We start from the raw sequence: 15,575 nt of genomic DNA, 5'->3' as shown, positions 1-15,575 counted from the left end.
TCGTCTCGCTCTTCGTTTCACGTTTCACGCTTCATGCTTCACACTTCACGCCTCACGCCTCATGCTTCATGCCTCACGCCTCATGCTTCATGCCTCACGTTTCACGCTTCATGCATCAATGTTTCATGCTTCATGTTTCATGATTCTCACCCTGTTCAATCTCTTGCTATTTATATATCTTTGTATCTCTCTTTTGACTATACGCTTTTTCCTAATTGCTATTTGTTATTTTTTTTTTTCTTTTTTTTATTACTTCTCGTTCAAAATTAAAAATCTAATATAAGATAAGCTTAGAAAAGGAAAAATTCTATTTTTTTTATATAATATTATATATAATATTATATATTATATATAATATTATTAATCGATCACAAAGATAAATTATTATCACTGATATATCCTTTTATTCTCTTTCTGTTAGATCGTACATAAATTAATTTATTTAGATTGATCTTGCCTATAATATTTGTAATGATACTACAAAAAAGAAAAAGAAAAAAAAAAAGAAAATAAAAGAAAAATAAAAATAATAATAATAATAATAATAATAAGAAATTAATATATACATGTAATATTACAGGTACATTAAATATCTATACGACTATGAATGCCATAGGTTCAAATTATCGAACAAAGTTCAACTCTTCGCGATAATCGATAATGATCTTCGAAAGAATAATAAGTCCGATGAAAACATGGATCCAATGAAATCAATCATAGAGGAATTATTAGAACAGGAACCAAAAGAACCATCATCACCTACATCTTTTTTGGCAGAGCTATCGAGACAATCGCCACATAAACAATTATCTAATCATTCTAATCATCTAATGCAAGAATCGAATTCAAGTAAGCCAAAGAAATAATTTAAGTGGATATTCAAAAAAAAAAAAAAAAATAAGAAAAAAAAAGATCGCACTTGATCTTTATCAATGATCAAATTTCGATTAGTAATAAATTTATATAATTTTAATAATTGCTTTTGATTTTATATAATATCATTGCTTTATTCACATTATATCGGACGATATTAAACTGAACTTATATCGAATAATTCGAATATATTGATTAGAGATCATCAAAGAACAAATTCAAATATTTATTATGTCAAAAATAAATCTATATATCCCAATATTTATATAACTTTTATATCATTTTGCAAATGATCTCTTTGATCGTTCATTCAATATTTGTCGAAGTGGAACAAAAAAAAAAAAAAAAATCAATTAACGTCATACATTTTTTTTTATTATCCGTATTGATATCATTTAATTAAGGACAAAATTACAATTCCTTTACAGAACTCCCTGATATTGAAACAATCATAGACGAATATCTATCGATAATAACTAAAAAAAAAAAATATAAAAATGTTAAAGTAGCATCGCAAATATCGAATATAACAGAAATTTCTGGACAATCTGTAACAAAAATGTCCGATGATTTACGTACGAATCCCAATATTTATTAATGATTAAAATTTATTAATTCTAATAATGACAATAATAATCATTCTTCAACAGGAAATGAGACATCGTCGACATTACAAACGTCAAAGGGCCGATTAAAATTGAGATCAATAAAACAACGAAACAATTCGGAGGAACAAACAAAGGCTATAAATCTTAAGTGAGAGAACGATTATTATATTTATTTCCTTTTTTTCTTTTCTTTTTTCTTTCTTCTTTTCATTTATTTTTTATTATTTACTTTTGTTTATGTTCACTTTCTTTGACTTTGTTTTTTTTTTTTTTTTTTTTTTTCTTTAATTTCTTCCTTCATTACTCCCTTATTTATTTTTTATTTTTAATTTCCAAAACTCAAAACGTTCGATAAGAAATTAAATAATTTTCTTTTTCTCTTTGTTGTTTGTTCGTTTCTTTTTTATTTTCTTTTTTTTTTTTATAGAGAGGTATATATATATATATTTTTTTTTTTTTTCTTAATTTAGATCATCATCGTCATCTGAATACTTATTGTCATCTAACAACAGTGGTATTCCATCGATTAATAAGAATGTTAAATTAAAATCATCCCTTAAAAGACCATTTGACGAAAATAGCTCTACTACCGAACAAAGTCTTACAACATCAACCTCAACTTGCATCAATATAATCAGTCGAGGCATGTACTTATTTTCATTTTATTTTTTTCTTCTCTATTGTCATTTGCTCCTTTGTTTGTTTTTCTTTTTTTTCTTTCTTCATTTTTTTAGAACTTTTTTTTTATTTTATTATTATTCTTTTTTTCTTTCTTTTCTTTTTTTTTTTTCATTCATCATCCTGCTCTTATACTTATTTTTTTTTTCTTATTTCTTCCTCCTTTTCCAATTATCTATCTTATTTTCTTCATTTTTTTCGTTTTCTTTTCTTATCATTTGAATCGTTCAAATCGTTTCAAAGTTTTTCAAAAAAAAATTTTTTTTTTTTTTATTTTCCTTCGAATGTTTCTCTTGTTCTTTTTTCATCTTCTTTTTTTCTTTTTCCTTTTTCTTACAGTCAATTATTGTTTCATTAATTCAATCGAATAAAACTTCGACTTCATTAATTTATTAATTAATTGATCTTATTGATTTTCAATTCGAAAGATAAAGTTTTTAATTTAAAATATGAAAAGGAAACGTTTTTCTTTCGAATTTGTATAAAGTAAGGAAAAAAAAAAAAAACAGAAAAGAAAACAAAGAAAAATAAAGATACAATAAAAAAAAAGAAAGAAAAAAAAGAAAAAAAAAAGAAGAAAAGAAAAAAAGAAATAATTTTTTCGTATTTCTTGATTTTTTTTTCGCCCTCACAGGAGACGCAAAAGAGACCATATTTGTTTGTCTTGAATTACATGGTGTAACTTACCAAGGTGTCCTATTTGCAAAAAACAATTTGACCGAGACATCAACGACATCGATCAATGAACGATAATGATGAAGATTAATGCGATTAATAATAATATAAATATTGACATATATGTAATAATAAAAAAAAAAAAAAAAACAAAAAGAATTATAATAATGTAAATATCACAATAATATGTGAATAATATACACCTTATAATCATAATAATATTACATATACATGTATATATATATCCGAAAAATAATATATTTATATATTCATATATATCCACATATTATTTATATATATAATATATATATATATTATACATAAATATTGTATATATATATATGAATATATAAATATATATAAATATATATATATATATATATATATATTTCTTATTTTTAATTGAGTTACCTTTAACCTTATTGAGTTTATTTCACATTAATAAATTTTATATAAAACAATAATATCTTATAAAATTCACGTATATATATATATACAGGTTAAATTCAAATATCGTCATGCAATAACTATAATTAAAAATTATTCTCATTTTTATCGAATTTTGTAAATTTTAACTAATAATATTTTACACAATATATTTATACGTAATATTTCATTTAGCTTTGTATAACATATATATGTATATATATATATATATATATATATAATATAAATTATCTTTGTATTAAAACTTCTTCTTTTTTTTTATAAATTTATAATAATAATTTCAACAATTAATTCATGTTGGTGTGCGTATGTATTGAAATCTTTTGTTACATTATATTCTCCAGGAATAAACATCGCTTGTATGAAATTTTTCTTAATCATTCGTTTACATTTATCTTCGTTTTGATTGTATTTTATTTATTTATTTATTTATTATTATTATTTTTTTTTTTTCATTTACCCCTTTTCTCTTTCCTTTCTTATATTTATTTTATGTTCTTGTTCTTTTTTTGTTTTTTTTTTCTGTTTTTATTTTTTTCGTTTTTTTAATCCTATTCGTTCGGCGCATAATTATTACAACGATCATAATTATCAAATTATTATTAGAAATAATTTAGATAATATCACATCAAGATACGCTGGTATATAAATTAAATAGATCAATATAAATACATTAATAGATAAATTAATATAATACATGTGTCATACTAAATGTGTATATATATATGTATATGTATATGTATATATACACATACACACATATATTTATATCCAGAAAGTATATCATAAATATTTAAATCAATGATCAATTATAAAGAGATATTAATATAAGAGAAAAAATAATATTAATAATAATAATATTACTATTAAAAAATTATCCTAATTTCAATAAACAATGATCGCTTTCTGGATTTTTACATTTTTTCATATAATCGTGAATAATTTAATCGCATAAAAGAAAACACATGTCTACATAAAAATAGATACAACATGTATGTGTACACATATATACATATATATATATACATATGCACAAATACATACACACATACATACATACATACATACATACATATACATATATATATATATATGTGTGTGTGTATATATGTGTACATATGTATATATAAAAATTTAATAATAGTCCTTGTTCTTTTGGTCAGCTATACACTCCCCTTTCCCCGTAATTTTTGATGATTTTTTTTTTCTTAACATCAATGATTAGAAAAATGTTAGAAATAAAAATCTAATCTATGTGGACAGATATATCGATCGTAATCAAATATACACTTACGCCAAATAAATGTTTTATCTATTTCTAATCGATCATGTGCATGACCTCGAAAAAGATAATAAAATTACAATATATATACGAATTTTTTATATATATATATATATATATATATATATATATATATATATAAAATTCGTCCGTTTTCATTTCTTTTTTTTTTTTTTTAATTTTTTACTTTGTTATATCTTTTTTCGTTTTAAAAATTTTTTTTGTTCTTTTTTAAGCCAAATTTCATCAATGATCCATTCAATTCTAATCAACGTATTTGGATCGCAATAAGTCGATCGTACATTTCAGATGATTTCAGATAACGACGAACTTTTTCCCCCATAGGATTAATGACACCATTGATTTTAAATTAGATTGTTGTACATTCTTTTTTGTTTTTTGTTTTTGTTTTTTTTTGTTCGAATTGCTTTTCATATTTCAATATTTTTTGTTTGTTTGTTTATTGTTGTCTTTTTTCCTTTTTTGATTTATGATTCACGAATTCAATTCCCTTTCTATTTTCATTAATAATTGACTTTGAATTTATCTATAAAGTTTTAATATTCTTTTATGTAGCACAATTTATAATTCAATTCAATTTTATTCAAAATTGATAGAAAATTTTTCAATTCTAATCGTCGCACGTACAATGTGATCAAATCAAATTTTTACGAAAAATCAATTAACAGATACCAATGTAATTTTCAATTGTCCTTTGGAAAATATATATATTCTCTATTTGATCTGACGATTAAAATGTTATACTTTTTCCTTTCTTCTTCTTCTTTTTTTTTTTTTTTTTTTTTTAATTTATAATTTTTTATTTTTTATTCTTTTTGCGTAGCAAAGAAAAAAAAATCAATACATCGAGATCATAATCACGATGATTGCATTAATGGAAATTCACAATGGAAATAAATGAGAATAGAGATGAAATAAAAGAGATTATTTATATATATCTATATATATATATGTATTTATATATATATATATACATATATATAAAAAAAAAAAAATGGAAATATAAAAATGCGATCGATCTTAACATATCTTCGACGAAATCCCATAATTAATCCCGCAATTAATTAATATCGGAACTCAGAGTGAGACGAACTGATAAAAAAAAATAAAAAAAAATAAAAAAAAAAAAGGGGGGGGGAAGATAAAAAACAGAAAAAAGAAAAGAAAAAAATTGGAAAGAGCAGAAAAGAAAAGATGGAAAAACATGAACACATGTCGACCATTTCCATTTCTTTTCACTTTTCCTTTTATTTCATTTTCTTTTATCATTATTGTCATCCCTTCCCCGCACCCCATCCCCCACCCACCTCACCTCTCCCTTTTTATTTACCAAATTCTTTACACTGAAGAGAAGATATATTATATTATATTAGTCATTAATACGTTCAATGAATGAGCAATCGCAATTTTATTATAGTTATATTTTTTTTTTCTTTTGTCTCACTTTTATAATTTGTACTATGTCTTCTCTTTCCTTTCTCTTTTTTTTTTTTGTTATTTTTTAATTATTTTTTCCCTCTTTTCTTTCCTGGTTCATTTTCCTCTCCCCCACTCTTTCTTTTTGATCTTTCGATCTTTCCATAATTTTTTTTTTATCTTTTATCCTTCAATCGATCAACCATACCTTTCGAATGCACACTTTTCCTTTTTGTTTTCATTCTAATGACATCATCGATGTCAACGACAAAATACAATTGAACGTACAATTGTGACGTTAATAATGTCAAAATTTAATGATTCACAAATTCTGATCCTTACTCGATAAAAATTCTGTGACCGATGGCGAAACGAGAGAGGAGGAAGAAATTTAAAGCAGAAAAAAATAAAAAGAAAAAGAAAAAAATAATAAAGATTGTTAACAAAATGATGAGCTTAAAAGTGAAAGTTGAAAGAGCTCCCCCACCACCTTCCCATGGGGGATGGGGGAAGATGAAAGTGGAAGAAAAATTTGTTGTGCGAATAAATTTTATATAAAATTGTAAAATGTTTAAGAAAAATTCTTTGATCGTTCGAGAGAGAAAAAAAAAAAAGAAAGAAAAAAAAAATTGAAAAAAGAGAATAAAAAGAACGAATCAGAATAGAAACGAGAGCAAGAAGAATAAAAGAAGATAGAAAATTGTTTAGTGAAGAGAGATTTAGAAAGATGAGAATGAATATTTTTCGCGACATTTCCTTTTTATCTTTTTTTCCTTCTTTTTTTTTTTTATTTTCTTTCCTTTTTTCTTTTCATCTTTAATTATTCACAAAGTCATTGTGAGATCTTACGATAAAATCAACTTGTGGAACAATTTGTCGAGTGTGGAAAAAAGAAAAAAAGAGAAAAAAGAAGAAAATAAAATAAAATAAAAAGAGAGAATATAAAAAACTAAATATATACATATATATATATATAGGACGAGTATATTTATTATATTACTAGTATCAGATATTAGATTTTAATATTAGAAAATTATCTATTCAACTATATATTATTATTACTATAGGAATCTGCGATATTAAGTTTTCTGATATCTATACGTATATATAATATATGATATATATATATATATATATATATATATATATGATATATATATATATATATATATATATCATATATATGATATATATATATATATATATCATATATATGATATATGATATATATATATATATACAATATATATTTATATAATTACATTGATATAAAGAAATATATAAATATGCAAATGTATATTTATATATATATATATATATATTTATATATATATATTTATACAAATATGGATACAAGGAAAACATTAATAATAATATTCCTTTTATATATAGAATCATTTACAAGGTCACCTCGCTGTTAAATATTATATATATATATATATATATATATATATATATATAAATATTCTGATCAAAAGCATTGCGTTTATGTGAGTTTATATCTTCAATCAAATTCATAAATGAATAACTATATTTTTATTGATTTTTATAGAAGTAAATAATTCAAAATTAATGACCTTCGATCGTGCACTTAATATTGAAATAATAAATTACATTCGTCTGTCTGTCCATTGAATTTAAACCATTATTTCATATAATTCTAATCTCTCTCTCTCTCTCTCTCTCTCTCTCTCTCTCTCTCTCTCTCTCTCTCTCTCTCTCTCTCTCTATCTCTCTCTCTCTGTCTCTCTTTTTTTTTTTCAAACACACATCCATATATATATATATATATATATATATATATATGTTTGCATATGCGTATAATTTTTCTACGACATTTACTGAAACTCCAAAAGAAAATATTTATCAGCTGATAATATGATATTTAACGTTGTCTCATATAAAAAAATAATTAAACGTCGGACCATTGATTCTTATATCTATGTAAATTCGCACAAAGAAAAAAAGAAGAAAAAAAAAAAAAAAGAAAAAAAAGGTCTGTTAAATATCATTCTGATAATATATCCGATTGTTTAATCTTACCATGAATATTTTTTTAATAACTTCAATTAATATTAATCAATATGTTATCTCTAATCTCGCTCGATCATTTATTATTTACCAAGTATTTTGATCGACCTGAGGCTTCGTTTATTATTCATTTATAGATCAAATGATCATTATGTATGTTATATTTTTTTTTCTTTTTTTTTTTTTTTTTATTGTCTTCATTAGTTAAAAAAAAAAACAGAGAAGAGAAAAGAAAGAAGAAAAAAAAAAAAAAGAAAAATATTAAAATATAAAAAAGATCAAATATATCGAAGCGATTTAAAAAAAAAAAAAAAAAGAAAAAAGTCCCATTCCATTGTCCTTCGACTCGTCCATCTTTCTTATTTTCTTTCGTTCGTTCGTTTCTTCGTTTTATTTTCATTTAATTTTTTTTCTTTTTCCATTTCTTTTTTCTTTCTTTCTTTCTTTGTCGTTCTCATTAACTTTCTCTCGATTTTTTTTCCCGTTCAATTTTACTTGTCCATTTATTTATTTATTTATTTTTTTTTGGTGTTTTTTCTTTGTTCTTCTTTTTTTTTTTTGTTTTTCCTTTCCTTTCTTTTACCTTCATTTCAGGAAATAAAGATAAAAATAAAGAAAAAAAAAAAAAGAAACAAAAAAAAAAAGAGAGAAAGAAAAAAAAAGATTAAATTTAAAGTTTTCTTATTTTTTTCAGGTACACTTGACTTTTCCCTATTTAATATAATAAATCTTTGTTAACTTTGTATCATTTAACTTTGTTTCCCTCGAAGAGTTCGTTTTAATGTATTCTTTTTTTTTTTTTTTTTTTTTTCTTTATCTTCACGAAGTCGTAATCATGATTGAAATGCGAAAAGAAAAGAAAAGAAAAGAAAAAAAAAAGAAAAGAAAAGAAAAGAAAAGAAAAAGTAAAAAAAAAAAAAAAAAAAAAGAGAGAAAAGAAAAAAGAAAAAGAATCAAATGATTCTCATTAGTTTATGATACAATGTTTAGGAGCGAAAGAAATTTATTTTTCTTTTATTGCTTATAACATTATTTCAAAAGTGTTCAGTTGATAGGTTCTTCCTTTTTTACTTTTCATTTTTGTTTTTCTTTTCTTTTCTTTTCTTTCCTTCTTCTTCTTCTTCTTACTCTTTTCATTATCATTTCGATCTCGTATGAACGACAAATTTATTACATTTAGAATTCATAATGATCAATCCATTTGATGATAATAATATTGGACATTATTATATGATCACATTACTTCGTGAAAATGTATGAAATAAAATTTAATTTCCTTTTAATCAAGGATGTTTACTTAACGTTTTTCCCTTTTTATCGAAATCGTTTAAAATGGAAAATAACCTTAATTTCTCATTAGTGCTGGCGAACGAGGACTCTATCGATGATCTGCAAATATTAACGAGATCCCCTTTTTTAAGATCGAATGTATTAGTAATAATTTCAAATTCTTTGGATAATGTCGTGTTGTACATTCCTTTGTCATCCGTCTGTAAAAAAAAAAAAAAAAAAAAAAAAAGAAAGGGGGGATACGTAAACGATTTATATTTAGAAAGGAATTCGAGTGAAAAAAAAAAAACAAAAAAGAAAAGAAGAAAAGAAAATTACAAGCAATTTCGACATAAATCTTAAATAAATGATACTATTAAAAAAAAAAAAAAAAATCACTATTACGAATAAAAATAAATAAATAAATAAATAATAATGTAAATGTAATTGTTCGAAAAGTTATTTTTAAAAGTAGAAATATATGAGAAGAATGCGAATCAATCGAAATGATTTGAAGATTGATTTTTTAAAGATAATATATTAAATAAATAATAAATTATTCATAGGAAAAATATTGTTGAAAATATTTTTGAAAATCAATTAAATTATATATATATATATATATATATATATATATATATATATTAGATTTATATAATTAGATTTATATATTAATTAATTTACACGTATGAATGTATATGTGTATGTGTGTGTATATTTAAAAGATTATTAAAAATTAATTTCAATTGAAACGATTGAATATAAATATTATACTTACACAGATACAAATGGGATGCCCAGTTTGATACAAATATTTGAATTGATGATCTTCATATGAACGTACGGTTCCACATTTAATATTTGAGGTCAAACACAATTCTATTAGGTAGAAAAAAAAAAGGAAAAAAAAAATGTTTTTAAATGGTTTTTTTTTCTCTGTTCTCTGTCAAACAATCTTATATTACTTACCTACAGGAATTTGTGCTTTACATAAATAATCAAATGCGGCAACTGAACCTCCAAGGTTAGGATGTATACAAGTACCATGACCCAGTCTATCTGGACGAAGTTCAAGTACTTCTAATGTCTCGCTTTTATTAGGAATCTATTTACACGGACATATATTAAGATATCTATTTATATACTATATTATATTATATATATATATATATACTAATTATAAATTTATATGTATATATATATACATATAGATATCTATTTATATGTATATATATACATACATACAGATAGATATCTATTTATATACTATATTATATTATATATATATATATATATACTAATTATAAATTTATATGTATATATATATATATACTAATTATAAATTTATATGTATATATATATATATATACTAATTATAAATTTATATGTATATATATATATATATATATACTAATTATAAATTTATATGTATATATATATATATATATATACTAATTATAAATTTATATGTATATATATATATATATATATACTAATTATAAATTTATATGTATATATATATATATATGTATACAAATATTAAGATATCTATTTATACATTATATTATATTATATTATATATATATAAATTATAAATTTATATGTATATATAAAATATATATGCATGAAATTTATAAAAATTAATATAAATTAAAAAAAAAATATATATATATATATATAAATTATATAATATACAAATTCGTATACATACATATGTATATTTATAAATTATCGTTATAAATATATATATAAATATATACATATATATATATATATATAATCATATATCTATTAATAAATAATTGTGTATATAGAATTAAATATATATATATATATATAAATATATATACCTCCGCAGCATGTACTACGACTTTTAAACCATTTTGTCGCGCTTCATATAAAGGTTTGTAATGCAATTTTCCTTTAACCGGATCTCCACCAAAATCAACTCCCTTTACTATATCTGGATATTGCTTCGCATAATGTATTGCTAAGCGACAATTTTCTTTGGCATTCTCGCAACCTTGAGCCCGATCAACTGATATTAATAATTTAACGATTATATTAGGATAAGTCTTTTTAGATACACTAAAACGAAAAAAGAAAAATATTAAAACAAAAAGAGAAAAAAAAAGAAAAAAGAAAAAAAAAACAAAACAAAATAAAATAAAATTAAATAAAATAAAGTAAAATAAAATTAAATTAAATTAAATAAAAAAAAAATATATATATATATATATTATACAATTTTTTTTTCTATGATTTAAAAAATTGTCTATCTTATTATCATTATTATTATCATTAATATTATCATTATTATTATCATTGTTATCATTATTATCATTATTATAGTCATCATTATTATTATTATAATTTTTTTTCCTTTATTTATTTTTTTTTTTTTGCTTTTTTTTTTTCCTTACCATATGGCATTTATCATAGCTTCGATATATTCTTTCTTCGTCATTCTTCCTTCTACATCCCGTGGTGTACTTCTTAATTCCAAATAAATAACATTGTCCTCCATGAATTCCCTTATTACGTCACATGTGGCAATATAAATGGCTTGAGGGGAAACTGTTAACGAATGTATTACGTGGAATAATTTGAAACATCTGTAAAAAAAAAAAAAGAAAAAAAAAAAGAAGAAGAAACAAAAAAAAAAGAAGAAACAAAAAAAAAAGAAGAAGAAAAAGACAACAAAACGACAAAAGCGAAACGACAGCGAAGAGGGTGAAACGGAAGAAAAAAAAAAAAAAAAAGAAAAAAAAACCAAACAAATAATAAGAGAAAAAAACAAACAAACAAAAAAACAACAAGGAAGAAGAAAACATTATTCCTTATCTTTTCTGACTTTTATCATTTTCTTCAAATTAATATTATCTACGATAATATTAAGTAAATATTATTAGGTAAATAATTTATTGATACACAATATATATATTATATACATGTGTGTGTAATACGGAGATGACAAAATTAATAATTAATACGTACTCTTTCAAATTTTTCGCCGTCTGTTGTTGTACGTATTTCTCAAAGGACATAAACTGTGCATTTGGCATAATCTCTGTATTTGTCATTAGATAAATCTTTTTCAATGTCGGTAAAGTGAGAGAACCACTTAAATGGGCATGTAATTCCTGTAAAAGAGAGTATAAAAAAAAAGAAAAAAAAAAAAAAAAAAGAAAAGAAAGAAAGAAAAAGATACGAAGAGACAGAATTATGAACTATCAAAAGCAATGTAACGTACGTACATATTCAAATATACAAATAATATACTTACGATCTTTGGTAACTTTCGACAAAAATTTTTCAAATCCATGATGATAATTTGTCCTAGAAATTGTTGAAAAGATTTTTATTATCCGTTATACAATATAGTGATAAATAATATTTTCTTTTTTTTTTTATTGAAAATCACACAAAATTAACTTAAAAATATCGCAGTTATATATATATATATATGGTCGTTTTAGATTAAAGCGCCAATCGTTTCAAAGTGACAGTTTATGAAAGCTTAGCAGTTTGATATTCTCTATTTTTTTTTTCCCCTATATTTATCTTCCAAAATTAACGTTAATAATTTTAACCTAATCAAAGTTAGATCTAATCTAATTGTATCACGTTATAAAGATTTATATGAAAATGTTAAACTATTTTATGTATTTAACGATTAATAAAATTAAACAAATGGATAATTCTTACCTCAGTGTTCTATCCCGCGTTAATGAGACGTCCGTAATACCGGTAAGAAACACAAAACTGAACTGTTCGTAGAATCTCAAATGAAGTCAATAATATAGTGACTTTGAGCGCTCCTATCGGCAAAATAACGAAATAACTATGGGTTACTAAATGCGTTCGAATTTTAAATCTTTGGAATATTATCAGATCTTTACGAATTTTTTTTACTCTTTTTTTATATGATAATAAAAAAGAAAAGAAAACAAAAAAAATATATATATATATTTGTTTATTAATGCAACATTTAAATTTAAATTCAAAATGTAATTTTGTATATATATATATATATATATATATATATATATTATTTATGTCTAATTAAATTATATATATATTTATATATATATATTAATTATATTAAAATAAATTATATATATGTATTATTTATGTCTAAATAAAAAGATAATAATTTTTCTATTACCAATTTTTATTATAATTTTTTGTATTAATATCGATAAGAAATAATACTAATTATTATATATATATATATATATATATATATATATATATAAAATAATTCTAATTTCAATATACACGATTTAAATATAAATAGAAAATTTTAATTATTCAATTAATTTCTCCTTATAATTTTTATATTATTTCCTTTTTTTTTAATTCCTACAATTTTTATGAACTTTCTAATAATATTGTTAATAAATAAAACTTTAATTTTTTATTTATATATATATATATATATTATATATATTTATTTATATATATATATATATATATCTATATTTATATATATATATATTATAAATAAATATATATATATATATATAAATTTAAATATATTTAAATATATATATATTTATATATATATATTTTTTTAATTATATATATATTAATATATATTGAAAATTTTATATATTAATATATTAATTATATATAGAAAATTTTAATTTTTTAATTCAATCTCGATATAATTAAAAAATTCTTATTTTCTAATTTAATTATTATATATATATATATATATATATATATATATATATATATATAAATTGAAAAATTTTTTTAATATACTAAACAATTATAACTGAAGTATTTATAATTAAAAATAATTATAATTGAAAATTAATATCAATATAAAAGTAATTAAATAAAATAATAATAATCATTATTTCGTTAATATACATTATCAAGATGTCATTATTAATGTAATATCAAATGATAATAAATAAAATAATACGTATGATAGGAATGGTAATGTAACTGACATAGCATATAATCGACCTGGCAACAGCTTCAAATAACACTTTAACCTTAGGTGTCTGTTATCTGAAACTATATTAACCAGCATGATCGCTTACTATTGTTGACCACCCTAAACGATCACGTTATCAGGTGTACTTGTAGAGCTGAAAAAATAATATTCTATTGAAGTCACGGAATGCATATTTTAATTGATCAAAATGAAAATAAACGAATTTTCTAAAATAATATATTCGCCTCTATCGTTTTACTTCCAAAGAAAGTCATATACTAATTAAATCAGATGACTATAATTACGTAAACAATTAATAAAATGAATCAAGAATGAATGAAAGAGAGAGTGTGTGTGTGTGTATATATCTGTGTGTGTGTGTGTGTAATGAATTTAAACATCATATTATTGACGTAGTTTAAAATCCCATAAAGTTAATTATTAACATAATGAAATGATATATTTTTACTTTCTTTTCTTTGTTCCCAATTCAATAAATTCTAAATCTCAATATAAATTAGAATCTTATTACGTCAGTGTTTACGATAACAGTGAAATAATAAAGATTATGGGAGTATCAAAGTTATCTATGGGATGGACTTTTAGAATACCATCTCTCATTCCACTGCAATCCTATGAAATTTCTTTTCAATTCTACATAATACATCCAAAGTAATTCTAATTTTTTATATTTTTATTAAAATTAAAGAATTTATATCGATTATCAATGATTGATTGACAAAAAAAACATCGATTCTTTACAATTCATTGACGATTTTTTACAATAAAGAAAAAAAAATAAATTCACGATTTTAAATCGAAAATTTTTTCTTTTAGATTTTTTACGATGAAAGAAAAATTCATGCTCTCGAATTGTCGTGAAACATCGTATAAAATATTTTCGTGGTGGTGTTCACAAAAGAGAAAAGAAAAAAAGAAAGAAAAAAAAGGAAAAAGGAAAAAAGAAAAGAAGATAAAAAATTTCATTATCATACGCTAATCGCTATTATAATTATAATTTATTTATTATAATTATTTCAATTATATAATTTTTATAAATTATAATTATTTAAATTATATAATTTTTATAAATTATAATAATTTTTCATTATAATTTTTATAAAAATTTTTATAATTTATATAATTTATAATATTATAATTTTTATAATAACTTTTAAAAATTATCATAATTTATTAAAATTATTATAATTTTTTATATTTATATTATTATATTTATATTATTGTATATTTATATTTATATTACTACTTTATATGTATATTATTATAAAATTTTTTCCCCTTCTTTGTTTTTTTCCAAAAAAAA

The 15,575-nt window shown here is 21.3% G+C and overlaps 2 protein-coding genes across 4 annotated transcripts in view; one reads left to right on the top strand and one right to left on the bottom strand.

Annotated features, from left to right (window-relative positions):
• LOC118445344 (uncharacterized) overlaps nt 1-2,993 on the top strand; it is a 10,634-nt gene extending 7,641 nt beyond the window's left edge. Inside the window, exons 5-9 of one of the 3 annotated variants that reach the window (XM_085662499.1) lie at nt 617-849; nt 1,302-1,448; nt 1,524-1,629; nt 1,952-2,124; nt 2,794-2,993. In XM_085662499.1, the coding sequence (XP_085518625.1) occupies nt 617-849; nt 1,302-1,448; nt 1,524-1,629; nt 1,952-2,124; nt 2,794-2,912 (778 nt within the window). In that variant the 3' untranslated portion in view covers nt 2,913-2,993. Of the gene's footprint in view, nt 1-580; nt 850-1,301; nt 1,449-1,523; nt 1,630-1,951; nt 2,125-2,793 lie in introns of all 3 variants that reach the window. The other 2 variants (XM_035874674.2, XM_035874677.2) reach the window with 2 other exon arrangements.
• Nucleotides 2,994-7,773: 4,780 nt separating this feature from the next.
• Nucleotides 7,774-13,106, bottom strand: Ada (adenosine deaminase-like protein). The gene is made up of 8 exons (XM_035874680.2): nt 13,009-13,106; nt 12,587-12,639; nt 12,298-12,443; nt 11,724-11,915; nt 11,151-11,388; nt 10,270-10,405; nt 10,079-10,179; nt 7,774-9,521 (listed from the first exon to the last, which is right to left on the bottom strand). Exons 2-8 carry the CDS (start codon nt 12,623-12,625, stop codon nt 9,315-9,317), a joined length of 1,059 nt encoding a protein of 352 aa, XP_035730573.1. The 5' UTR covers nt 12,626-12,639; nt 13,009-13,106; the 3' UTR covers nt 7,774-9,314.
• Between the last annotated feature and the right edge of the window lie 2,469 nt (nt 13,107-15,575).

The sequence above is a fragment of the Vespa mandarinia genome, chromosome 18 (genome assembly GCF_050613455.1).
Source record: "Vespa mandarinia isolate Hongniang chromosome 18, ASM5061345v1, whole genome shotgun sequence".
Lineage (NCBI taxonomy): Eukaryota > Metazoa > Arthropoda > Insecta > Hymenoptera > Vespidae > Vespa > Vespa mandarinia.
This window is presented reverse-complemented; position numbering and strand designations above follow the sequence as displayed.

Excerpts from the sequence above, each read along its gene's own strand:
- Ada (XM_035874680.2), bottom strand. The coding sequence starts at position 12,625 with ATGGATTTGAAAAATTTTTGTCGAAAGTTACCAAAGATC. Across the intron at positions 10,180-10,269 it reads TAAAGCACAAATTCCTGTAG|AATTGTGTTTGACCTCAAAT; the intron begins GTAAGTAATATA and ends TCTACCTAATAG. Across the intron at positions 9,522-10,078 it reads GGCATCCCATTTGTATCTGT|ACGGATGACAAAGGAATGTA; the intron begins GTAAGTATAATA and ends TTTTTTTTACAG.